Source organism: Cherax quadricarinatus, chromosome 4, assembly GCF_038502225.1.
Source record: "Cherax quadricarinatus isolate ZL_2023a chromosome 4, ASM3850222v1, whole genome shotgun sequence".
NCBI classification, from domain to species: Eukaryota; Metazoa; Arthropoda; class Malacostraca; order Decapoda; family Parastacidae; genus Cherax; species Cherax quadricarinatus.
This window is the reverse complement of record NC_091295.1, coordinates 69425098-69450505: the sequence shown is the minus strand read 5'-3', so window position 1 is coordinate 69450505 and position 25408 is coordinate 69425098. Positions and strand designations below refer to the sequence as shown.

At 40.9% G+C, this 25408-nt stretch overlaps 1 protein-coding gene across 2 annotated transcripts; it reads right to left on the bottom strand.

Moving 5' to 3' along the window:
* Positions 1–71: 71 nt before the first annotated feature.
* On the bottom strand, positions 72–25408 carry LOC128684269 (dnaJ homolog subfamily C member 4-like). Of its 2 annotated transcripts, none has more exons than XM_070097461.1 (6): positions 25305–25408; positions 21630–21804; positions 20614–20707; positions 19513–19697; positions 6697–6873; positions 72–3623 (listed from the first exon to the last, which is right to left on the bottom strand). In XM_070097461.1, exons 2-6 carry the CDS (start codon positions 21731–21733, stop codon positions 3464–3466), a joined length of 720 nt encoding a protein of 239 aa, XP_069953562.1. In that variant the 5' UTR covers positions 21734–21804; positions 25305–25408; the 3' UTR covers positions 72–3463. The 2 variants fall into 2 exon arrangements, with proteins under 2 accessions (XP_069953562.1, XP_069953568.1); XM_070097467.1 differs by lacking the exon at positions 25305–25408 and adding an exon at positions 25081–25248.

Below are 25408 nucleotides of genomic sequence, written 5' to 3'. Positions count from 1 at the left end.
AAATCTTAATGTAATCTTGCAAAGAAATAAATTTTATTTGTTTATTGTGAGTGTGCCTGGTGAGTCTGGGAGTGTACTGTCAGTGTGTCTGGTGAGTCTGGGAGTGTACTGTCAGTGTGTCTGGTGAGTCTGGGAGTGTACTGTCAGTGTGTCTGTGAGTGTACTGTCAGTGTGTCTGGTGAGTCTGGGAGTGTACTGTCAGTGTGTCTGGTGCATCTGGGAGTGTACTAGGAGTGTGTCTGGTGAGTCTGGGAGTGTACTGTCAGTGTGTCTGGTGAGTCTGGGAGTGTACTGTCAGTGTGTCTGGTGCATCTGGGAGTGTACTAGGAGTGTGTCTGGTGAGTCTGGGAGTGTACTGTCAGTGTGTCTGGTGAGTCTGGGAGTGTACTGTCAGTGTGTCTGGTGCATCTGGGAGTGTACTAGGAGTGTGTCTGGTGAGTCTGGGAGTGTACTGTCAGTGTGTCTGTGAGTGTACTGTCAGTGTGTCTGGGAGTGTACTGTCAGTGTGTCTGGTGAGTCTGGGAGTGTACTGTCAGTGTGTCTGGTGAGTCTGGGAGTGTACTGTCAGTGTGTCTGGTGCATCTGGGAGTGTACTAGGAGTGTGTCTGGTGAGTCTGGGAGTGTACTGTCAGTGTGTCTGGTGCATCTGGTAGTGTATTGTGAGTGTGTCTGGCAAGTCTGGGAGTGTATTATCAGTGTGTCTGGTGCATCTGGTAGTGTATTGTGAGTGTGTCTGGCAAGTCTGGGAGTGTATTATCAGTGTGTCTGGTGCATCTGGTAGTGTATTGTGAGTGTGTCTGGCGAGTCTGGGAGTGTATTGTCAATGTGTCTGGTGCATCTGGGAGTGTACTGTGAGTGTGTCTAGTGGGTCTAGGAGTGTACTGTGAGTGTGTCTGGTGCATCTGGGAGTGTAATGTGAGTGTGTCTGGGAGTGTATTGTGAGTGTGTCTGGGAGTGTACTAGGAGTGTGGTGTGTCTGGGAGTGTACTAGGAGTGTGGTGTGTCTGGGAGTGTACTAGGGGTGTGGTGTGTCTGGGAGTGTACTAGGAGTGTGGTGTGTCTGGGAGTGTACTAGGAGTGTGGTGTGTCTGGGAGTGTACTAGGAGTGTGTCTGGTGCATCTAGGAGTGTACTAGAAGTGTGTCTAGTGCATCTGGGAGTGTACTAGGCATATGTCTGGTGAGTGAGTCTGGGAGTGTACTAGGAGTGTGCCTGGTGTGTGGGAGTGTACTAGGAGTGTGTCTGGTGTGTGTGGGAGTGTATTAGGAGTGTGTCTGGTGTGTGTGGGAGTGTACTAGAAGTGTGTCCTGTACATCTGGAAGTGTGCTAGGAGTGAGTCTGGGAGTGTACTAGGAGTGTGTCTGGTGTGTGTGGGAGTGTGCCTGGTGTGTGGGAGTGTGCTAGGAGTGTGTCTGGTGTGTGTGGGAGTGTATTAGGAGTGTGTCTGGTATGTGTGGGAGTGTACTAGAAGTGTGTCTTGTACATCTGGAAGTGTACTAGGAGTGAGTCTGGGAGTGTACTAGGAGTGAGTCTGGGAGTGTACTAGGAGTGTGTCTGGTGTGTGTGGGAGTGTATTAGGAGTGTGTCTGGTGTGTGTGGGAGTGTACTAGAAGTGTGTCCTGTACATCTGGAAGTGTGCTAGGAGTGAGTCTGGGAGTGTACTAGGAGTGTGTCTGGTGTGTGTGGGAGTGTACTAGGAGTGTGCCTGGTGTGTGGGAGTGTACTAGGAGTGTGTCTGGTGTGTGTGGGAGTGTATTAGGAGTGTGTCTGGTATGTGTGGGAGTGTACTAGAAGTGTGTCCTGTACATCTGGAAGTGTACTAGGAGTGAGTCTGGGAGTGTACTAGGAGTGTGTCTGGTGTGTGTGGGAGTGTACTAGGAGTGTGCCTGGTGTGTGGGAGTGTACTAGGAGTGTGTCTGGTGTGTGTGGGAGTGTATTAGGAGTGTGTCTGGTGTGTGTGGGAGTGTACTAGAAGTGTGTCCTGTACATCTGGAAGTGTACTAGGAGTGAGTCTGGGAGTGTACTAGGAGTGTGTCTGGTGTGTGTGGGAGTGTACTAGAAGTGTGTCCTGTACATCTGGAAGTGTACTAGGAGTGAGTCTGGGAGTGTACTAGGAGTGTGTCTGGTGTGTGTGGGAGTGTACTAGAAGTGTGTCCTGTACATCTGGAAGTGTACTAGGAGTGAGTCTGGGAGTGTGTCTGGTGTGTGTGGGAGTGTACTAGGAGTGTGCCTGGTGTGTGGGAGTGTATTAGGAGTGTGTCTGGTGTGTGTGGGAGTGTACTAGAAGTGTGTCCTGTACATCTGGAAGTGTACTAGGAGTGAGTCTGGGAGTGTACTAGGAGTGTGTCTGGTGTGTGTGGGAGTGTACTAGAAGTGTGTCCTGTACATCTGGAAGTGTACTAGGAGTGAGTCTGGGAGTGTGTCTGGTGTGTGTGGGAGTGTACTAGGAGTGTGCCTGGTGTGTGGGAGTGTATTAGGAGTGTGTCTGGTGTGTGTGGGAGTGTATTAGGAGTGTGTCTGGTGTGTGTGGGAGTGTATTAGGAGTGTGTCTGGTGTGTGTGGGAGTGTACTAGAAGTGTGTCCTGTACATCTGGAAGTGTACTAGGAGTGAGTCTGGGAGTGTACTAGGAGTGTGTCTGGTGTGTGTGGGAGTGTACTAGAAGTGTGTCCTGTACATCTGGAAGTGTGCTAGGAGTGAGTCTGGGAGTGTACTAAGAGTGTGTCTGGTGTGTGTGGGAGTGTATTAGGAGTGTGACTAGTGTGTCTAGGAGTGTACTAGAAGTGTGTCTTGTACATCTGGAAGTGTACTAGGAGTGAGTCTGGGAGTGTACTATAAGTGTGGTTGTTTAGGATTAAAGCCTGCAGGAGAGTAATTAAGGCAACATGATGCCTATACACTGCCAATCAAGAATATTTTAATCCACAAAATAAAGATCAATCCCTGTGATTATACACTGACAGATACTCACCTCCTGGTGAATACTTTAAGAAATATCAGCTTTTGTAATTAGCAAGATTTGATTTTAGTTTTTACTAAAAAAGCATCCTGTGTATAGCTTTGATTGTTATTATTATAATGAAAAAGAAGCACTAAACCACAAAGGCTAATATAGCTTTGATAATTTAAAAGATTTTTGGTGCCACTATATTTTTCTTTAGTACACAACCCCTAAATTGAAAACTACAGTAACATAGGGTTTTCTTCAACATATGCTCCATGGCTTTCCCAGGTATTTTCTGGATATTCTTCATAAATATAAATTAGCAATTTAGAGCAATATTTACAGAGTTATGGCTTCAATACAAAATGAGCTCAAATATGAAATAAAATTTATTATACATATAGAATCTAGAATTATTTTTTAAATTTCACATTCATGAGACCTTTAGTCACAAATTTTTGGGGATTATTGTACTTAAAACCCATGTCTTTTGCTGTATTCTTCAGGCTTGCCAGTCACTGTTCACTGTTCTGGCTGCCTACCTACTTCAGCTCTTTGTCTAAGCATTAGCATCTGTTGTTTATTTCCATTCATATGAGCTTGTTCTCTTGCTAGCCTATGGTAACTGCTTGCAATTTGGTCACGTTGATTTAACTGTTCAATGGCATAATCAGAAGATTTCCTGAAAGAAGTTTTAAGATATAATATTCATAATGATAAACAACTGTATGCTAAAACCATATCAACCTAATAGAAAACTGGCATAAAACTTATGTGCGTATATATATATTATATGGGTGTGAAGCATGGGTGATGAATGTTGCAGCGAGGAGAAGGCTGGAGGCAGTGGAGATGTCATGTCTGAGGGCAATGTGTGGTGTGAATATAATGCAGAGAATTCGTAGTTTGGAAGTTAGGAGGAGGTGCGGGATTACCAAAACTGTTGTCCAGAGGGCTGAGGAAGGGTTGTTGAGGTGGTTCGGACATGTGGAGAGAATGGAGCGAAACAGAGTGACTTCAAGAGTGTATCAGTCTGTAGTGGAAGGAAGGCAGGGTAGGGGTCGGCCTAGGAAAGGTTGGAGGGAGGGGGTAAAGGAGGTTTTGTGTGCGAGGGGCTTGGACTTCCAGCAGGCATGCGTGAGCGTGTTTGATAGGAGTGAATGGAGACAAATGGTTTTTAATACTTGACGTGCTGTTGGAGTGTGAGCAAAGTAACATTTATGAAGGGATTCAGGGAAACCGGCAGGCCGGACTTGAGTCCTGGAGATGGGAAGTACAGTGCCTGCACTCTGAAGGAGGGGTGTTAATGTTGCAGTTTAAAAACTGTAGTGTAAAGCACCCTTCTGGCAAGACAGTGATGGAGTGAATGATGGTGAAAGTTTCTTTTTCGGGCCACCCTGCCTTGGTGGGAATCGGCCAGTGTGATAATAAAAAATAAATAATAAATAAATATATTATTTTCATGAACATCTTATATGTTATTGTTATTCTCAACTCCATCGGATGTAAGGCATATGGAGAGCATACCTGGAGTTTACCTGGAGAGAGTTCTGGGGGTCAACGCCCCCACGGCCCGGTCTGTGACCAGGCCTCCTGGTGGATCAGAGCCTGATCAACCAGGCTGTTGCTGCTGGCTGCATGCAAACCAACGTACGAGCCACAGCCCGGCTGATCCGGAACTGACTTTAGGTGCTTGTCCAGTGCCAGCTTGAAGACTGCCAGGGGTCTGTTGGTAATCCCCCTTATGTGTGCTGGGAGGCAGTTGAACAGTCTCGGGCCCCTGACACTTATTGTATGGTCTCTTAACGTGCTAGTGACACCCCTGCTTTTCATTGGGGGGATGGTGCATCGTCTGCCAAGTCTTTTGCTTTCGTAGTGAGTGATTTTCGTGTGCAAGTTCGGTACTAGTCCCTCTAGGATTTTCCAGGTGTATATAATCATGTATCTCTCCCTCCTGCGTTCCAGGGAATACAGGTTTAGGAACCTCAAGCGCTCCCAGTAATTGAGGTGTTTTATCTCCGTTATGCGCGCTGTGAAAGTTCTCTGTACATTTTCTAGGTCGGCAATTTCACCTGCCTTGAAAGGTGCTGTTAGTGTGCAGCAATATTCCAGCCTAGATAGAACAAGTGACCTGAAGAGTGTCATCATGGGCTTGGCCTCCCTAGTTTTGAAGGTTCTCATTATCCATCCTGTCATTTTTCTAGCAGATGCGATTGATACAATGTTATGGTCCTTGAAGGTGAGATCCTCCGACATGATCACTCCCAGGTCTTTGACGTTGGTGTTTCGCTCTATTTTGTGGCCAGAATTTGTTTTGTACTCTGATGAAGATTTAATTTCCTCATGTTTACCATATCTGAGTAATTGAAATTTCTCATCGTTGAACTTCATATTGTTTTCTGCAGCCCACTGAAAGATTTGGTTGATGTCCACCTGGAGCCTTGCAGTGTCTGCAATGGAAGACACTGTCATGCAGATTCGGGTGTCATCTGCAAAGGAAGACACGGTGCTGTGGCTGACATCCTTGTCTATGTCGGATATGAGGATGAGGAACAAGATGGGAGCGAGTACTGTGCCTTGTGGAACAGAGCTTTTCACCGTAGCTGCCTCGGACTTTACTCTGTTGACGACTACTCTCTGTGTTCTGTTAGTGAGGAAATTATAGATCCATCGACCGACTTTTCCTGTTATTCCTTTAGCACGCATTTTGTGCGCTATTACGCCATGGTCACACTTGTCGAAGGCTTTTGCAAAGTCTGTATATATTACATCTGCATTCTTTTTGTCTTCTAGTGCATTTAGGACCTTGTCATAGTGATCCAATAGTTGAGACAGACAGGAGCGACCTGTTCTAAACCCATGTTGCCCTGGGTTGTGTAATTGATGGGTTTCTAGATGGGTGGTGATCTTGCTTCTTAGGACCCTTTCAAAGATTTTTATGATATGGGATGTTAGTGCTATTGGTCTGTAGTTCTTTGCTGTTGCTTTACTGCCCCCTTTGTGGAGTGGGGCTATGTCTGTTGTTTTTAGTAACTGTGGGACGACCCCCGTGTCCATGCTCCCTCTCCATAGGATGGAAAAGGCTCGTGATAGGGGCTTCTTGCAGTTCTTGATGAACACAGAGTTCCATGAGTCTGGCCCTGGGGCAGAGTGCATGGGCATGTCATTTATCGCCTGTTCGAAGTCATTTGGCGTCAGGATATCATCGGATAGGCTTGTGTTAATCAAATTTTGTGGCTCTCTCATAAAAAATTCATTTTGATCTTCAACTCTCAGTCTGGTTAGCGGCTTGCTAAAAACTGAGTCATATTGGGACTTGAGTAGCTCACTCATTTCCTTGCTGTCATCTGTGTAGGACCCATCTTGTTTAAGTAGGGGCCCAATACTGGACGTTGTTCTCGATTTTGATTTGGCATAGGAGAAGAAATACTTTGGGTTTCTTTCGATTTCATTTATGGCTTTTAGTTCTTCCCACGATTCCTGACTCCTAAAGGATTCTTTTAGCTTAAGTTCGATGCTTGCTATTTCTCTGACCAGTGTCTCCCTACGCATTTCAGATATATTGACCTCTTTTACAGTATGTATCAGGTTATTTGGCAATATGTTCAGGCTGCTGAATGAGGTATCCTTGTCACAGTACATGTATAGTACGTATGTACTTTCAAAATTATTCTCATATGTATATACAATTAAATTAATGTACTGGTACTGTGGTTTTAAATATATATCATACAGAAAAACATCATTCCACTAACATTGAGATGAAAAAATGGAAAATGGTGCCAATAATCATAAAGAGAAAAGCTCCAGCTGCAATGTATGAGTTTGGTAATTTCTTGTTGATGCCTCGTATTCCATAATAAGGCCGACCTTCATACTTATGATCTTCCCTCCTGTCTCGCATCTCCCAGAGGGTATCATCTTTGAATACTCTGTGTGAGAAAAATTAAATACATGACTAATTAAGAAAATCTTATAAGTACATAGACTGAAATAATAAATACTGTATTAAGTTTACCCAAGACAGAATCTTGTGTAACAGTACAGTAAATTACTAAGTTGCACACTGGTTTCTGGGTTTAAAACTTATCAACTGCATGTACTTATCAGGTGCATGTGGGTCATTGAGGCTGCAATTCATATGAACACCAAAATTGGGAATACTTTAATCCCTAAAACAGAAATTAAAGTAGTCTTTCAGTATATATATGTTTGTGTGACAAACTAATGGTACATGACTTACATATATAATAGCGAATATAGTACTATACTCTAGAAAATTTCACTCATACAATAAGCCTTCATAAACATCCCTATATTCATTTGCTTACTTTGTCTCTATTACTTAACAATGTCTATCTCCTCTCGTACCTTTAGATTTAATGTTTCTATCCATATCTATAGTCTGTATATAACAATTCTATCATGATGCACTAATGTACATCTTCTTCTTCTTCTTCTTCTTTCAACAAACTAGTCGTATCCCACCTAGGTGAAACCTCTCCATCCGTAACAAGAAACTAAGCAGTTTGGATGTGACGTCCCTCTTCACAAAAGTACCTACCACAAAAGCCACCGAGATTCTATGACGTAAAGTCAATCAGGACCTTAATCTTCCTCTACCTCCCGGAGATTTTGTTGACTTGATTGAACTCTGTGTTAATTTCAACTGTTTTTCTTTCAATAACAAGCTCTACAAATAAACCTATGGCATGGGAATGGGTTCCCCATCAGTGCTGTCCTAGCCAACTTGTACATGGAACATCTAGAGTCCGAACACTTCGTCAACATCATCCCTTCAAGCGTCACTTGGTTACGTTACATGGACAACGTCCTCGTAATAACTCCCAAGCGTTTTGATGTACGGAATCTACAAGCAAGGCTCAATGCAGTTGAACCAGCAATCCAGTTTACACTAGAAGAAGAGTCCAATGACAAACTACCTTTCCTCGACGTCCTCATTCACAAAGTAGACAACAACCTAAGATTTCAAGTTTATCGGAAACCTACCAATAAAAATTATCTCACATACTTCTATTCCAGTCAAGATACTAAGACCAAAAGAGGCATCATCATCGGGTTTTTCCTAAGAGCATACCGAATTTGTAGTCCCGAGTTTCTTGACGAGGAATGTACATACTACATTCACCAAACCTTCACTGATTTACATTTTCCTAATTCTCCACGCACCAACACCACTCCCAACAAAGTTATAATTCTTTCCAACAGCCAGGTTGCACTGAACGTTTCTTAAGTACTACTTTCACAAGCTAACACCAGAGTCACCATCGCTTCCAGCACTTTGATAAAGGATCTAACCAGAACAAAATCCAAGCACCACGAACCACTCAATGCAGGGGTTAACACTCTGCCCTGTGGAGGCTGCGACAAGATTTATGTAGGTGAAACAGCAAGAAACCTCGACATCCACCTCAAAGAACACATTTATGCATGTAGGAATGATAACTTGAACAACGCCTGTGTACAACACCAAAATTCCACCAATCATCTCATGAAGTTCAGGGACGCCCAACTAGTGATCAAAGAAACTAATTTCCACAGACGTAAGTGTCTTGAATCTTCACTAATAGCTGTTTCTAATACAATTAAACAAAACAAAGGCAGCTTCACCATCTCTGAGGTCTTAGCAAGAATCCTCCTGAAAACGGTAAACCCTGCCATCACATAGTCTCTCCTGTTAATACTACATAAGCACATTACAGAGAATGAACATTGAAACAGGCCTTCTCTATCCAGCCTCCAATAGAAATATTTGTCTAACCTATTTTTGTTTCCCAAATAATAGCTTTTATATCCTTTTACTCATGTAAAAGTTAATTGTTCTAACATATTGTATTACTACTACTACTACTACTACCACTAGTATTGCACCTCACTCTGAGCCTATATATACCCTCTGTGTCCATGTATTGTTTGTAACGGCTTGACAAAGCTCCTGGAGAGCGAAACATTGCCACAATAAAATGTCACATTAGTTGCACTTGTGTCCTTTTACTTTACTTATTACAACAAGAAAAACAAAAGTTTCTCTTTTTAACTTTAGTAATGTATACAGGAGAAGGGATTACTAGCCCCTTGCTCCTGGTATTTTAGTTGACTCTTATGACAAGCATGGCTTATGGAGGGAGAATTCTGTTCCACTTCCCCATGGAGATAAGAGGAAATAGACAAGAAGAACTAGTAGGAAAATAGAAGAAAACCCAGAGGGATACCTGGAGTATACCTGGAGAGGGTTCTGGGAGTCAATGCCCCCATGGCCCGGTCTGTGACCAGGCTTCATGGTGGATCAGGGCCTGATCAACCAGGCTGTTACTGTTGGCTGCACACAACCCAAAGTATGAACCACAGCCTGGCTGGTCAGGTACTGACTTTAGGTGCCTGTCCAGTGCCTGCCAGGGGTCTATTGGTAATCCCCCCTTATGTATGCTGAGAGGCAGTTGAAGAGTCTTGGGTCCCTAACACTTATTGTGTTGTCTCTTATCATGCTAGTGGCACCTGTGCTTTTCATTGGGAGGATGTTGCATCGTCTGCCGAGTCTTTTGCTTTCATAGGGAGAGACTTTTGTGTGCAAGTTTGGTACTAATCCCTCTAGGATTTTCCAAGTGTATATAACTATGTATCTCTCTTGCCTGCATTCTAGGGAGTACAAGTTGAGGAACTTCAAATGTTCCCAGTAACTGAGGTGCTTTATCACAGTTATGTGGTGTGCTGTGAAAATTCTCTGTACATTTTCTAGGTCAGCAATTTCACCTCCCTTGAAAGGTGCTGTTAGCTTGCAGCAATATTCCAGCCTAGATAGAACAAGCGACATGAAGAGTGTCATCATGGACTTGGCATCCCTGGTTTTGAAGATTCTCATTATCCATCCTGTCATTTGTGTATGTGTATATATATACGTATATGCTTGTACAAGCATGAGTAGTGTGACCTAAGTCTAAGTAGAAGTAGCAAGACATACCTGAAATCTTGCATGTTTATGAGACAGAAAAGACACCATGAGTGTGTGTTAAGGTAGAAAGTTGAAAGTGAACACAGAAAAGAGTAAGGTGATGAGGGTATCAAATGATTTAGATAAAAGAAAAATTGGATATCAAATTGGGGAGGAGGAGTATGGAAGAAGTGAATGTTTTCAGATACAGAGGACACCCGACATTCGATGGCATCGACATTCGATAAATCCGACATTCGATGCATTTTAACGCAAAAAATTTCGCCTTGACATTCGATGGAAAACCCAACATTCAATACGATTCGTACGAGACGTGTCCATGTGTGGCCTGAACTGCCCCGTGTGTGCCAGTGTTTACAAGCCAGCCAGTGTGCGCGCATCAAAGGATACATTCGGTACATTCCATATTATCCATATTATCACTGTGTTTGGTGCTTGTTTCTGCAAAATAAGTCACCTTGGGCCCCAAGAAAGCTTCTAGTGCCAAGCCTTCGAGAAAAAAGGCACTATTGAAATGAAGAAAGAGATAATTGCAAAGTACGAAAGTGGAGTGCGTGTGTCGGAGCTGGCCAGGCTGTATAGTAAACCCCTATCAACCATCTCTACTATAGTGAGCAGGAAAACGGCAATCAAGGAAGCTGTTGTTGCAAAAGGTGCAACTTTGTTTTCGAAACAGAGATCGCTAGTGTTAGAAGATGATGAGAGACTGTTATTGGCGTGGATAAATGAAAAACAGATAGCAGGAGACAGCATCTCTCAAGCGATCATTTGTGAAAAGGCTAGGCAGTTGCATGATGATTTGGTAAAGAAATTGCCTGCAACTAGTGGTGATGTGAGTGAATTTAAGGCCAGCAAAGGCTGGTTTGAAAGATTTAAGAATCGCAGTGGCATACACGGTGTGGTAAGGCATGGTGAGGCTGCCAGTTCGGACCACAAAGCAGCTGAAAAATATGTGCACGAATTCAAGGAGTACATAGAGGCTGAAGGATTGAAACCTCATTTGCAAGTCCCAAATGAGTGGATAGAGTTATCAGAGCTTATTTCTTGGGTAGCATTGAGGACTGGGTTGGGAAAATGTTTCGTTAGTGGGATGAATTGTAAAGGACCTGCCGAGCATGGGCCAACAGGCCTGCTGCAGTGATCCTCCTTTCTTATGTTCATCAACCACTATCACAACTGCTTCCACTCTACCACCACCATCTTTGTATTTTTCTACAAACTTTTTCATAAATTATGTGTTTCTCACATTCTTTACCAAAGGGCTGGCACTAGAAGCTTTATTTGGAGCCATGGTAGCTTATTTAGCACTTGCAAGCACTAAAATCAATGGAATATTATGAAATATTTCGTAGGAGCATGTGAGGGGACCGTCACTCACTGGTAAAGAATGGCACACTGGCTGGGAAGGAAAGGCTGAGGCGGCTCAGAGCGTGAGTACGCTTCCGGGACGAAGGACTATTAGGACTATTAGCGAGTTACCGGACCATTTGCGAGCCAATATTTTGACGAAAAAACAGGACTATTTCCGAAATGGACGACTTTCAGGCCGGACGATTATTGAGGGACCACTGTATTCTATTGTTATTAATTTATTGTTATTGTTGTTATTGTAATTATTCTATTGCATTAAACTTAATATTTCATGTGGTAAAATTTTTTTTTCATACTTTGGGTGTCTTGCACGGATTAATTTGGTTTCCATTATTTCTTATGGGGAAAATTAATTCGACATTCGATAGCTCTCAGGAATGGATTAATATCGAATGTTGAGGGTCCACTGTACTTGGGAGTTGATGTGTCGGTGGATGGATTTATGAAGGATGAGGTTAATCATAGAATTGATGAAGGAAAAAAGGTGAGTGGTGCGTTGAGGTATATGTGGAGTCAAAAAACGTTATCTATGGAGGCAAAGAAGGGAATGTATGAAAGTATAGTAGTACCAACACTCTTATATGGGTGTGAAGCTTGGGTTGTGAATGCAGCAGCGAGGAGGCGGTTGGAGGCAGTGGATATGTTCTGTCTAAGGGCAATGTGTGGTGTAAATATTATGCAGAAAATTCGGAGTGTGGAAATTAGGAGAAGGTGTGGAGTTAATAAAAGTATTAGTCAGAGGGCTGAAGAGGGGTTGTTGAGGTGGTTTGGTCATTTAGAGAGAATGGATCAAAGTAGAATGACATGGAGAACATTTAAATCTGTAGGGGAAGGAGGGCGGGGTAGGGGTCGTCCTCAAAAAGGTTGGAAGGAAGAGGTATGGGAGGTTTTGTGGGCGAGGGGCTTGGACTTCCAGTAGGCGTGCGTGAGCATGTTTGATGGGAGTGAATGGAGACGAATGGTATTTGGGACCTGACGATCTGTTGGAGTGTGAACAGGGTAATGTTTAGTTAAGGGATTCTGGGAAACCGGTTATTTTTATATAGCCGGACTTGAGTCCTGGAAATGGGAAGTACAATACCTGCACTCTAAAGGAGGGGTTCAGGATATCGACAGTTTGGAGGGATATGTTGTGTATCTTTATACGTATATGCTTCTAAACTGTTGTGTTCTGAGCACCTCTGCAAAAACAGTGATTATGTGTGAGTGAGGTGAAAGAGTTGAATGATGATGAAAGTATTTTCTTTTTGGGGATTTTCTTTCTTTTTGGGTCACCCTGCCTCGGTGGGAGACGGCCGACTTGTTAAAAAAAAAAAAAAAAAATGTATGTGTAGTGTGACCTAAGTGTAAGTAGAAGTAGCAAGACATACCTGAAACCTTGCATGTTTATGAGACAGAAAAATGGACACCAGCAATCCTACCATCATGTAAAACAATTATAGGCTTTTGTTTTACACTCACTTGGCAGGACGGTAGTACCTCCCTGGGCGGCTGCTGTCTACCAACCTATTACCTAGTACTAATGTACATTTTTTTTTTTTAACAAGTCAGCCGTCTCCCACCGAGGCAGGGTGACCCAAAAAAGAAAGAAAATCCCCAAAAAGAAAATACTTTCATCATCATTCAACACTTTCACCTCACTGTTTTTGCAGAGGTGCTCAGAACACAACAGCTTAGAAGCATATACCTATAAAGATACACAACATATCCCTCCAAACTGCTAATATCCTGAACCCCTCCTTTAGAGTGCAGGCATTGTACTTCCCATTTCCAGGACTCAAGTCCAGCTATATAAAAATAACCAGTTTCCCTGAATCCCTTCACTAAATATTACGCTGCTCACACTCCAACAGATCGTCAGGTCCCAAATACCATTTGTCTCCATTCACTCCTATCTAACATGCTCACGCATGCTTGCTGGAAGTCTAAGCTCCTCGCCCACAAAACCTCCTTTACCCCCTCCCTCCAACCTTTTCGAGGATGACCCCTACCCCGCCTTCCTTCCCCTACAGATTTATACGCTCTCCATGTCATTCTACTTTGATCCATTCTCTCTCAATGACCAAGCCACCTCAACAACCCCTCTTCAGCCCTCTGACTAATACTTTTATTAACTCCACACCTTTTCCTAATTTCCACACTCCGAATTTTCTGCATAATATTTACACCACACATTGCCCTTAGACAGGACATCTCCACTGCCTCCAACTGCCTCCTCGCTGCTGCATTCACAACCCAAGCTTCACACCCATATAAGAGTGTTGGTACTACTATACTTTCATACATTCCCTTCTTTGCCTCCATAGATAACGTTTTTTGTCTCCACATATACCTTAACGCACCACTCACCTTTTTTCCCTCATCAATTCTATGATTAACCTCATCCTTCATAAATCCATCCGCCGACACGTCAACTTCCAAATATCTGAAAACATTCACTTCTTCCATACTCCTCCTCCCCAATTTGATATCCATTTTTTCTTTATCTAAATCATTTGATACCCTCATCACCTTACTCTTTACTATGTTCACTTTCAACTTTCTACCTTTACACATACTCCCAAACTCATCCACTAACCTTTGCAATTTTTCTTTAGACTCTCCATGAGCACAGTATCATCAGCAAAAAGCAACTGTGTCAATTCCCATTTTGTAGTTGATTCCCCATAATTTAATCCCAACCCTCTCCAGAACACCCTAGCATTTACTTCTTTTACAACCCCATCTATAAATAAGTGTATATTAAACAACCATGGTGACATTCCACATCCCTGTCTAAGACCTGCTTTTACTGGGAAGTAGTCTCCCTCTCTTCTACACACCCTAACCTGAGCCTCACTATCCTCATAAAAACTCTTTACAGCATTTAGTAACTTACCACCTATTCCATATACAGTGGACTCTCGACATTCGATGGCATCGACATTCGATACATCCGACATTCGATGCATTTTAACGCAAAAATTTCGCCTCGACATTCGATCGAAAACCCGCTATTCGATACGATTCGTACGAGATGTGTCCACGTGTGGCCTGAACTGCCCCGTGTGTGCCAGTGTTTACAAGCCAGCCAGTGTGCGCACATCTAAGGATACATTCGGTACATTCGATATTATCCATATTATCACTGTTTTTGGTGCTTGTTTCTGCAAAATAAGTAACCATGGGCCCCAAGAAAGCCTCTAGTGCCAACCCTTCAAACCACTTTAGGAAAGTCATAAAGGAACGGGAGGTACAGGCCTCTATGGACAGATATGTTGTGCGACAGAAGTCCAGTGACTCTCAAGTTGGTCCTAGTGGCATTAAAAGAAGAAGGGAAGTAACCCCGGAAAAAGACTTGATACCTCAAGTCCTAAAGGAAGGGGATTCCCCTTCTAAACACTAACACCATCCACACTCTCCTCTCCTCCTATCCCATCAATCATCACCAGATCTTAAAAATAACTATGGGCACCTTACTGACAAAGAGAATGAAATGTGCTTGATTTTAAATAATTATTTTCTCTCAGTTTTTACACAGGAAGACACTAACAATATTCCAGTAATTAATTTTTACAGTGGGCTAGAAGAAGATAAATTATGTAACATCACAGTCACTAGTGAAATGGTTGTGAAGCAGATAGACAGACTGAAGCAAAGTAAGTCGCCGGGTCCTGATGAGGTTTTTTCAAGGGTTCTTAAGGAATGCAACATGGAACTCTGTGAACCATTAACTAATATTTTTAATTTATCTCTTCAAACAGGTGTAGTGTCTGATATGTGGAAGATGGCTAATGTAACTCCTATTTTTAAAACAGGGGACAAGTCGTTACCATCAAATTACCGTCCAATAAGCCTGACCTCAATTGTAGGCAAATTACTAGAGTCAATTATAGCTGAGATTATAAGAAGCCATCTCGATAAGCATAGCTTGATTAATGATACTCAGCATGGATTCACAAGAGGCCGGTCTTGTCTAACTAATTTATTAACTTTCTTCAGTAAAGCTTTTGAGGCTGTTGACCACAATAAAGAATTTGATATTATTTACTTAGATTTTAGTAAGGCTTTTGATAGAGTTCCGCACCATAGACTGTTAAAGAAAGTGGCAGCTCATGGAATTGGGGGAAAAGTGCTCTCGTGGATCGAGTCATGGCTCACTGACAGGAAGCAGAGAGTGTCCATAAATGGGGTTAAATCCGAGTGGGGATCTGTAACAAGTGGCGTTCCACAGGGATCAGTCTTGGGCCCGTTGTTGTTTATAATATATATCAATGTTCTTGATGAGGGAATTACTAGTGATATGAGCAAATTCGCCGATGACACAAAGATGGGTAGGATAATTGATTCAAACGTAGATGTTATGGAACTTCAGGAGGATTTAAACAAACTCTATTCTTGGTCAGAAAAGTGGCAGATGCAGTTCAATGTAGATAAATGCAAGGTTCTGAAGCTTGGGAGTGCCCATAACCCTAGTACTTATAAGTTAAATGATGTAGAACTTAGCCATACAGATTGCAAAAAGGACTTGGGGGTTATGGTGAGCAGCAACCTTAAACCAAGACAGCAATGCCTAAGCGTACGTAATAAGGCAAATAGATTACTGGGATTTATATCAAGAAGTGTAAGCAGCAGAAGTCCAGAGGTCATACTGCAGCTTTATACATCATTAGTAAGGCCTCACCTAGATTATGCAGCTCAGTTCTGGTCTCCGTATTACAAAATGGACATAAATTCGTTAGAAAACATTCAGCGTAGGATGACTAAATTAATACATAGAAATCTTCCTTATGAAGAAAGATTGAAGACTCTTAAGTTACATTCACTTGTTAGACGAAGAATGAGGGGAGACCTGATCGAAGTGTATAAGTGGAAGATAGGTATTAATAAAGGGGATATTAATAAGGTCTTGAGGATGTCTCTCCAAGAGAGAACCCGCAGTAATGGATTTAAATTAGATAAGTTTAGATTTAGAAAGGACATAGGAAAGTATTGGTTTGGAAATAGGGTAGTTGATGAGTGGAACAGTCTACCTAGTTGGGTTATTGAGGCTGGGACTTTGGGTAGTTTCAAATCTAGGTTGGATAAGTACATGAGTGGGAGGGGTTGGATTTGAGTGGGACTTTCACATAAGAGCTTATTTCTTGGGTGGCATTGAAAATTGGGTTGGGCAAATGTTTTGTAAGTGGGATGAATTGTAAAGGACCTGCCTAGTATGGGCCAGCAGGCCTCCTGCAGTGTTCCTCCTTTCTTATGTTCTTATGTTCATTAAAGGTAAGTGTCAATCATTCTGTTGTTATTAATCTATTGTTATTGTTGTTATTGTAATTATTCTATTGCATTAAACTTAATATTTCATGTGGTAAATTTTTTTTTTTCATACTTTTGGGTGTCTTGCACGGATTAATTTGATTTCCATTATTTCTTAAGGGGAAAATTAATTCGACTTTTGATATTTTCGACATTTGATGAGCTCTCAGGAACGGATTAATATCGAATGTCGGGGGTCCACTGTACTTGCAACATCTGCCACATTGCTCCCCTATCCACTCTATCATATACCTTGTCTAAATCCACAAATGCAATAAAAACTTCCCTACCTTCATCTAAATACTGTTCACATATATGCCTCAATGTAAACACTTGATCTACACATCCCCTACCCACTCTGAAACCTCCTTGCTCATCCGCAATCCTACATTCTGTCTTACCTCTAATTCTTTCAATTATAACCCTACCGTACACTTTTCCTGGTATACTCAATAAACTTATTCCTCTATAATTTTTACAACACTTTTCCTGGTATACTCATATATTTATTCCTCTATAATTTTTACAATCTCTATTGTCCCCCTTCCCTTTATATAAAGGGACTATACATGCTCTCTGCCAATCCCTAGGTACCTTCCCCTCTTTCATACATTTATTAAACAAAAATACCAACCACTCCAACACTATATCCCCCCCTGCTTTTAATATTTCTGTCATGATCCCATCAGTTCCATCATTCTACGTAATGCCTCACGCACCTCCCCCACACTCACATCCTGTTCTCCTTCACTCCTAAAAGATGGTATACCTCCCTGGCCAGTGCATGAAATTACCATTTCCCTTTCCTCATCGCCATTTAAAAGTTCCTCAAAATATTCTCGCCATCTCCCCAAAACCTCCATCTCCCCATCTACTACTCCCCTACTCTGTTTTTAACTGACAAATCCATTCATTCTCTAGGCTTTCTTAACTTATTTAACTCACTCCACAATTTTTTCTTATTTTCATTAAAATTTCTTGACAGTGCCTCTCCCACTCTATCATCTGCTCTCCTTTTGCACTCTCTCACCACTCTCTTCACCTTTCTTTTACTCTCCATATACTCTACTCTTCTTATAACACTTCTGCTTTGTAAAAACCTCTCATAAGCTACCTTTTTCTCTTTTATCACACCCTTTACTTCATCATTCCACCAATCACTCCTCATTCCTCCTGCACCCACTCTCCTATAACCACAAACTTCTGCCCCACATTCTAATACTGCATTTTTAAAACTATTCCAACCCTCTTCAACCCCCCCACTACTCATACTTGCACCAGCCCACCTTTCTGCCAATAGTTGCTTATATCTCACCCAAACTTCCTCCTCCCTTAGTTTATACACTTTCACCTCCCTCTTGCTTGTTGTTGCCATTTTCCTCTTTTCCCATCTACCTCTTACTCAAACTGTAGCTACAAATAAATAATGATCCGATATATCAGTTGCTCCTCTATAAACGTGTACATATTGGAGCCTACCCATCAACCTTTTATCCACCAATACATAATCTAACAAACTACTTTCATTATGTGCTATATCATACCTTGTATATTTATTTATCCTCTTCTTCATAAAATATGTATTACTTATTACCAAACCTCTTTCTACACATAGGTCAATTAAAGGCTCCCCATTTTCATTTACCCCTGGCATCCCAAATTTACCTCCACAACATTTTTGCCCACTTTAGCAATGAAATCCTCAACCACCATTACTCTCACACTTGGTTCAAAACTAATGTACATATATGTATGTGAATAATATTTATTGCTTTTATACTTTTATATATGTCTTCTTTCAACACACCAGCCGTATCCCACAGAGGCGGGGTGGCCCAAAAGGAAAAACAAAAGTTTCTCCTTTCACATTTAGTAATATATACAGGAGAAGGGGTTACTAGCCCTTTCCTCCCGGCATTTTAGTCACCTCTTACGACACGCATGGCTTACGGAGGAAGAATTCTGTTCCACTTCCCCATGGAGATAAGAGGATATAAACAAGAACAAGAACTAGAAAGAAAATAGAAGAAAACCCAGAGGGGTATGTATATATATGCTTGTACATGCAATGTGTAGCGTGACCTAAGTGTAAGTAGAAGTAGCAAGATGTACCTGAAATCTTGCATGTTTATGAGACAGAAAAAAGACACCAGCAATCCTACCATCATGTAAAACAATTACAGGTTTTCATTTTACACTCTCTTGGCAGGATGGTAGTACCTCCCTGGGCGGTTGCAGTCTACCAACCTACTACCTAGGACTAATGTACATATATGTGAATAATATTTATTGCTTTTATACTTTTATATATGTACCCCTAAAATATAATTTTTTTCTCCATTCTCAACATAATTTTTTCCTCTCAATATTTCCTTGTCTACTGCTTTCATTCTATAGGATACCTTTGCCTATAATTATATACATTAAAATACATTAAGTAGCTGTATGATAAACAGCAGTTATCCAGGGAAGTACTACCTTCATAAATGTGCAAAATGGTAGCCTGTTAAATATTCTTACGTTTTTAATATGATCCTAGTGGGTTTAGCACTTGGTTTTGATTATAATAATATGTAATCTTAAGTTTTTAGTCTTGAAATACCTGTATCAGTTTTTAAATTCAGGAGGCCTACTCTGAAACTGGGCTGTGAGAACGATGATCCCCAGAGCCATTAAGATATACAAGATATATCTTTCAAAATCCCAAGTACAGTAGTACATAATTGCATATGCTAACAAAATAAAATAAATATCCAGAAGCGTACAGTAGTATTGACAAGAATTACATTCATCATTACTAATGGAACATTTTTACTCTAATGTCAATATGTAGTCTCTTGTAATATACATAACTGTAATCAGCAATGTATGACCCTAGTGGTTTAGTGCTTAATTGTGATTATAATAATAATCTATAACTGTAATGGATTTGCATACATACACTTTCTGTTGTGGAGCATCAGTCATTATACCACCATACTGGCGCATGTTTGGACGTTCTTGGTATGCAAGGTCTGCATCATAAGCAAGACGTAAGTGTGGCTTACTTAACACTGAGTAAGCTTCATTGAGAGAAATAAACTGTTGATGGTGTTTAGCGGAGTCAGGATTTTTATCAGGATGAAGCTGCAAGAAAACAAGAATATTAAAGCTATATTTCTGAAGGTAAAGCCATTTGGGAAAATTATATGCCTTCCCAATACATGTATACTGTATAATGTATTTTACAAAATTACTGTGCTGTAACAAACTAACAATTAGTGACTGCTGCTGTAACATTAAAATACAGTATACAGTACTGTTCTCACATACTAAATATTTTTTGCACATCTATGAAGATTTCCAAATACGTTATAAACTGTAATTCATAACATCTTCATGCTTATAAAAAATTAATATCTAGAGAGACATTATTATTATTATTATTATTATTATTATTATTATGGGGAAGAGCTTAACCCAGGTTTGGGGAACCTTTTTACGTTGGAAGACTGCATTAAAGTTAGCTGTAATCTAATAAGGCTGCATTCAAGAAGTTTTGATTAGATACACTGCAAAATGTTGGTTATTTTGTAAAAAGTTAATTACAATATGATATAATAACTTCAAGAAAAATAATTCAGTCAAAAGGCCGCACTTAATACACTAGAAGGCTGCAGGTTGCACTAGAAGGCTGCAGGTTGCACTAGAAGGCTGCAGGTTGCACTAGAAGGCTGCAGGTTGCTCACCCAGCCATAACCCAGTCTGGGAAATGGGAGGTAATTAGGTTAAATCTGAGGAAGGGAGAGGGTTTTTCCAGTTCTTTGGATTAGTAGCCTTTCACCAGCATCAGAGCACCACCCCTGGAAGGGCCTAAAGAGACAAAGAAATGAGAAAATGTTATCTTAAAACATGGCACAATACAGAGTACATGAACCAAAAACTCAACAAGAATGTCTTTTTCTCTTGAAATATTCTGAATGGTTTTCATTTATAAATGTGGCTGTACATAACACACATTGTTTTTACCTTTTACAAGTAAAGGAAATAATAATACTCTTACCTCTTTTGATAAACGGAAAAAAGCTTCTTTAATATCACTCTGAGTGCAGTCTCTCTGCAGTTCCAGAAGCTCATAATGATTTTTACATTTTGAGCTGAAAAAATAACTAAATATAAACATACATAAGAACACTCAAAGTAAATCTGGCTAGTATGAAATTAAAACTATTTGTACAAACACACAACACAATAAAATACCATCACACAAGGCATATGGCACTAAACCCTGTGGAGGGTCAAATACAACAATGTCCAATTTCATGTTACGGCAAATAATACCCAAAATTAATAAATTATTCCTGACGCAGTTAACATAACATAATTATATGTTTTCAATAAAAATAACTAAACATTAATGCAAAAATATACATTCACACAGTACTGTATATACACTGAGAGGTGTATAAATTCTGTAATATTTTGAGCATGCAGAAATGAATGGCAATTTAGCAAATAGTGTTTGCTTAAGTTGGTGAACAGGTTGCACAAAGACGTACAGGAGCACCTGTAGGCAATGGGTGAGGTATGTGAACAATTCTCAATCTACAAAGCATACCCTCTAGTGACAATTCTTGCTGAAAGAGAAAGGCCAAAAACCCACACCATGTTGAACCCTATAAGGGGTTCACCAAGCCAGCCACCTCCCAATAATGTAACTATGTACAGTATGTAGCCCATTAAAAGAGGGAAATAGTTATTATATATGACCTAAATGTGAGTTCTGAGCAGTGATCTCACTGCCAATGCCAGGAAAGTGTCAAGTTAAAAATAGTCTCTGTGAGATGTTGAAATGACAACTGATTTAACCAGTTTCATTTTGTTATTACATAGAACATGTATGTTTCAAGTCTAAGTTGAGGTTAAAAAACAATTATTTGTTGGACAATGTCCATGAATATTTATGACAGCATTGTATTTCAGTGACAGTGAAATAAAGTCAGTAGTATACTGTATGTATTTGCAGTATATTATCAAGATGTTGCAGCATTTTAGGAATCCCAACAGGAAAGTTCATACCTGCCAATGGAGAGATGCTGTATGACTTGGTATCTAAACCAGGAAAAACTTCCCATAAGTAATCTCTTATTTAGGGTCAAACGCTCTAGAGTTCTGCTCTGCATTTTTTATTCCTGGTAAACTCACGCCCAAGGCACTGTCTTATTTCTTGATTATGATGATTTTATCAAGGATTCTAAGGAGTAAAGGGTAATGATTACATTAACAAAAATCATTTACATAATGGCCAAGTAATACAGTGAATCACAATCAAGTCGTCAGGTTATTGTAGTTAATGAGGTCATTCCAGTTATGAACTTGGATTTACTGTATACATGTACTTCATGTATACATGTACTTCATGTACTGATAATGCTCAAATTAATTGCAAATAACAAGGCAGATTTCTAGGCCTATATCCTACAAATATCTATGAAAAAAATTAGGAACAAATCTGATATTACTATACAAGTGCATATGTAGTTCTACATTACTAAACTCTAATGGAAATAAACCACTCTGACTTTTTTTGGGTTATCCTGGGTAACTAACACATGTTACCATGTATGATAATGGTACCTGTGTACCTGTACCTAAATAAACTTACTTAAAGTAGGACTATATACCCTAGGAAACTTTTTTTTTTTTTGGATGGTTCTCCCGTACAGCAAATTTTATAATAAATGAAGACCAGTGGCAGCTCGTCAAAAAATAGAATGGGGGGACTGTGTGACTGCAAGCCTCATAGAACAGCATAATAAACATTACTAAAGTAATGATAACTGGGTGTGTCCTGCATCAAATGTAGCTCCTCGCTGCCAGTTGTAATGCCAGTAATACCTATACTATCGTACAGCATCAAACTTCTATTTTTAATAATTTTTTATCTCGTTTGAACAAAAGAATGAAAAATTCGCTTATAAATACATTGAAAAAAACATACAACAGATTTTTCCTGTAATATATCTGTCAGTTGCAAATTATTTTAGCATAAGGCTGATGAAGTCATACGTCTGGCAGTGAGCATCTGGTGGGGACTGCAGCTCCTATGGATGAGCCGCCATTGCTGAAGACCTTCTCTGACATGACACTCGTACTAAGAAAAAATGGATTATTTTCACAAAAAATCTAAAATAATAATTTGCCCAATAAATATCTGATTTAAGTTATGCAGATGATACCTGGTGGTAGCACAGTATACAGGAGAGGCTGAAAGAGACAGTACTAGGTATGATAATTGTATGTACTTATAATCATAATATATATTTTTACAAGTACAGTAGTACATGTATTAGGTTGTTAGGTAAGACACACATGCAACAGTTAGGTATCTTTATTTCTAAACATTTCGCCCACACAGTAGGCCTTTTAGTCGAGTACAGAAAAGTTGGTAGAAGCAGAAGAGATTTGAAGATGATGTAATCAGTCCATCACCCTTGAAGACGTAGTTTTGATTATTTAATATTATAATGAAGGGAGACTGCTAAACCCATAGGATTATGCAGCGCCTGTGGGGGGGGGAAATGTGTAAGGTATTCAGGCTTAATTCAGGGAACCGGAGCACAGATCCAATTCCTTAGATGAAGAACCCCTAACCAACATCAAGGAACCATCCTTGAGGGGACGCAGTTTTGAGGTGGTCAGTCTTCAAGGGTGATAGACTGATTACATCGTCTTCACGTCTCTTCTGCTTCTACCAACTTTTCTGTACTAGACTGAAGAAGCCTACTGTGTAGGCGAAATGTTTTGAAATATAGATACCTAACTGTTGCACATGTGTCTTACCTAACAACCTGTCAGTATTTCATACCATTTTAATATACATGTATACAAAATGCATGCTAAAGGAATAACAGGAAAAGTCAGTCGATGGATCTATAATTTCCTCACTAACAGAACACAGAGAGTAGTCGTCAACAGAGTAAAGTCCAAGGCAGCTACGGTGAAAAGCTCTGTTCCACAAGGCACAGTACTCGCTCCCATCTTGTTCCTCATCCTCATATCCGACATAGACAAGGATGTCAGCCACAGCACCGTGTCTTCCTTTGCAGATGACACCCGAATCTGCATGACAGTGTCTTCCATTGCAGACACTGCAAAGCTCCAGGCAGACATCAACCAAATCTTTCAGTGGGCTGCAGAAAACAATATGAAGTTCAACGATGAGAAATTTCAATTACTCAGATATGGTAAACATGAGGAAATTAAATCTTCATCAGAGTACAAAACAAATTCTGGCCACAAAATAGAGCGAAACACCAACGTCAAAGACCTGGGAGTGATCATGTCGGAGGATCTCACCTTCAAGGACCATAACATTGTATCAATCGCATCTGCTAGAAAAATGACAGGATGGATAATGAGAACCTTCAAAACTAGGGAGGCCAAGCCCATGATGACACTCTTCAGGTCACTTGTTCTATCTAGGCTGGAATATTGCTGCACACTAACAGCACCTTTCAAGGCAGGTGAAATTGCTGACCTAGAAAATGTACAGAGAACCTTCACAGCGCGCATAACGGAGATAAAACACCTCAATTACTGGGAGCGCTTGAGGTTCCTGAACCTGTATTCCCTGGAACGCAGGCGGGAGAGATACATGATTATATACACCTGGAAAATCCTAGAGGGACTGGTACCGAACTTGCACACGAAAATCACTCACTACGAAAGCAAAAGACTTGGCAGACGATGCACCATCCCCCCAATGAAAAGCAGGGGTGTCACTAGCACGTTAAGAGACCATACAATAAGTGTCAGGGGCCCAAGACTGTTCAACTGCCTCCCAGCACACATAAGGGGGATTACCAACAGACCCCTTGCAGTCTTCAAGCTGGCACTGGACAAGCACCTAAAGTCAGTTCCTGATCAGCCAGGCTGTGGCTCGTACGTTGGTTTGCATGCAGCCAGCAGCAACAGCCTGGTTGATCAGGCTCTGATCCACCAGGAGGCCTGGTCACAGACCGGGCCGCGGGGGCGTTGACCCCCAGAACTCTCTCCAGGTAAACTTCAGGTAAGGTATACATTATTATTATAATCATGGAGCGGTAAACCCATAAGATTATACAGCGCACGTGGAAGAGATGGAAGGTATTCAGTTTTAATTTATGGAACCGGAGCACAGATCCAATTCCCTAGATCAAGAGCCCCTCACAAACGTCAAGGAACCTCCCTTGAGGAGACAAGGTATACAGGCCAAGCTGACATTAGCTACTATACAGGAACCCCCTTGTTATGACAGATCATTTAGGGTAAATTAGGTTAATTTTGTCCATAAGATCCCCTTGATGTTGGTGAGGGGCTCTTGATTTAGGGAATTGGATCTGTGCTCCAGTTCCCCAAATTAAGCCTGAATGCCTTCCACATCCCCCCCCCAGGCGCTGTATAATCCTCCGGGTTTAGCGCTTCCCCCTTGATTGTAATAATAATAATAATAATGTCCATAAGATACGACCCACACCTGTCAACTTACACCAGGTGCCTATTTTACTGCTAAGTGAACGGGAACAGCAGTTATCTTAAGGAAACATGTCTTAATGTTTCCACCCGTTCCGGGGATCGACCACCGGATCTCAGTGTGGGAGTTGAGTGCGCTACCAATCAAGCTACGGGATACCTGTTGCACTTTAATAACTATATTCCTTTGTACTTCTCTGTATCATGTTCAAATAAATAAATAAATAAAAGTAAACCTACTAAATAATGTCTCTTTCCTCTTGCCTTTGTTTGTAGTTTATAGGGCCAGCCAGACTTCCACCGTACTGCTGGAACTCACATCCTGGGTAAGAGGATAATATAAC